This window comes from Etheostoma spectabile, chromosome 16 (genome assembly GCF_008692095.1).
Source record: "Etheostoma spectabile isolate EspeVRDwgs_2016 chromosome 16, UIUC_Espe_1.0, whole genome shotgun sequence".
Lineage (NCBI taxonomy): Eukaryota > Metazoa > Chordata > Actinopteri > Perciformes > Percidae > Etheostoma > Etheostoma spectabile.
In genome coordinates, this window is record NC_045748.1 from 13,934,875 (window position 1) to 13,935,395 (window position 521).

The window sequence follows — 521 nt, forward strand, 5'->3', positions numbered from 1 at the left end:
AGCCTAAAACACGTGTGACATTGCTTAGAACGCCTTTAACTGTAAATAACAATTAGTGGCATCAGAGTACCTTTTAAAGAGATTTGCCCTTCACATCAGATCCCGCAGTGCCGGGGCCATTTTACCCTGTGACTCTTTTTCTGTCAGTCTGGCGGTTACATTCTGCTTTATGATGAATCAAGTTGCTGATGGGATAACCGTTCACAATGGAATTATACCTCATACGATTTAATGTAACAAATTGAAATTGATTGATTTATTGTAAACTCTTCCAGGTTGTGAATCCTTATTATCTACGTGTGAAAAGGAAGAATCCGATTACTGGGATGCAAACCAAGATGAGCCTTCAACTCTACCAGGTGGACAGTAGAACCTACCTCCTCGACTTCCGTAGCATAGACGGTAAGTTTTAACTACTGTTCTGTATTTATTAAGATGTGAGTGAAAAACACAGAAAAATTGATGATTGCTCTTATGTTTCATATTTACAAAAATAATCAAAGCCTTGGAGTTAAAAAAAA

General features: G+C 37.4%; 2 protein-coding genes across 3 annotated transcripts in view; both read left to right on the forward strand.

Annotated features, from left to right (window-relative positions):
* aif1l (allograft inflammatory factor 1-like) overlaps positions 1-521 on the forward strand; it is a 27,838-nt gene that overhangs the window by 26,330 nt on the left and 987 nt on the right. The gene's annotated exons all lie outside the window — the stretch shown is intronic.
* Positions 1-521, forward strand: part of prkaa1 (protein kinase, AMP-activated, alpha 1 catalytic subunit) — a 9,672-nt gene that overhangs the window by 7,974 nt on the left and 1,177 nt on the right. For both annotated transcript variants that reach the window (XM_032540062.1, XM_032540063.1), the window contains one exon: positions 276-402. In XM_032540062.1, the coding sequence (XP_032395953.1) occupies positions 276-402 (127 nt within the window). The remainder of the gene's footprint in view (positions 1-275; positions 403-521) is intronic.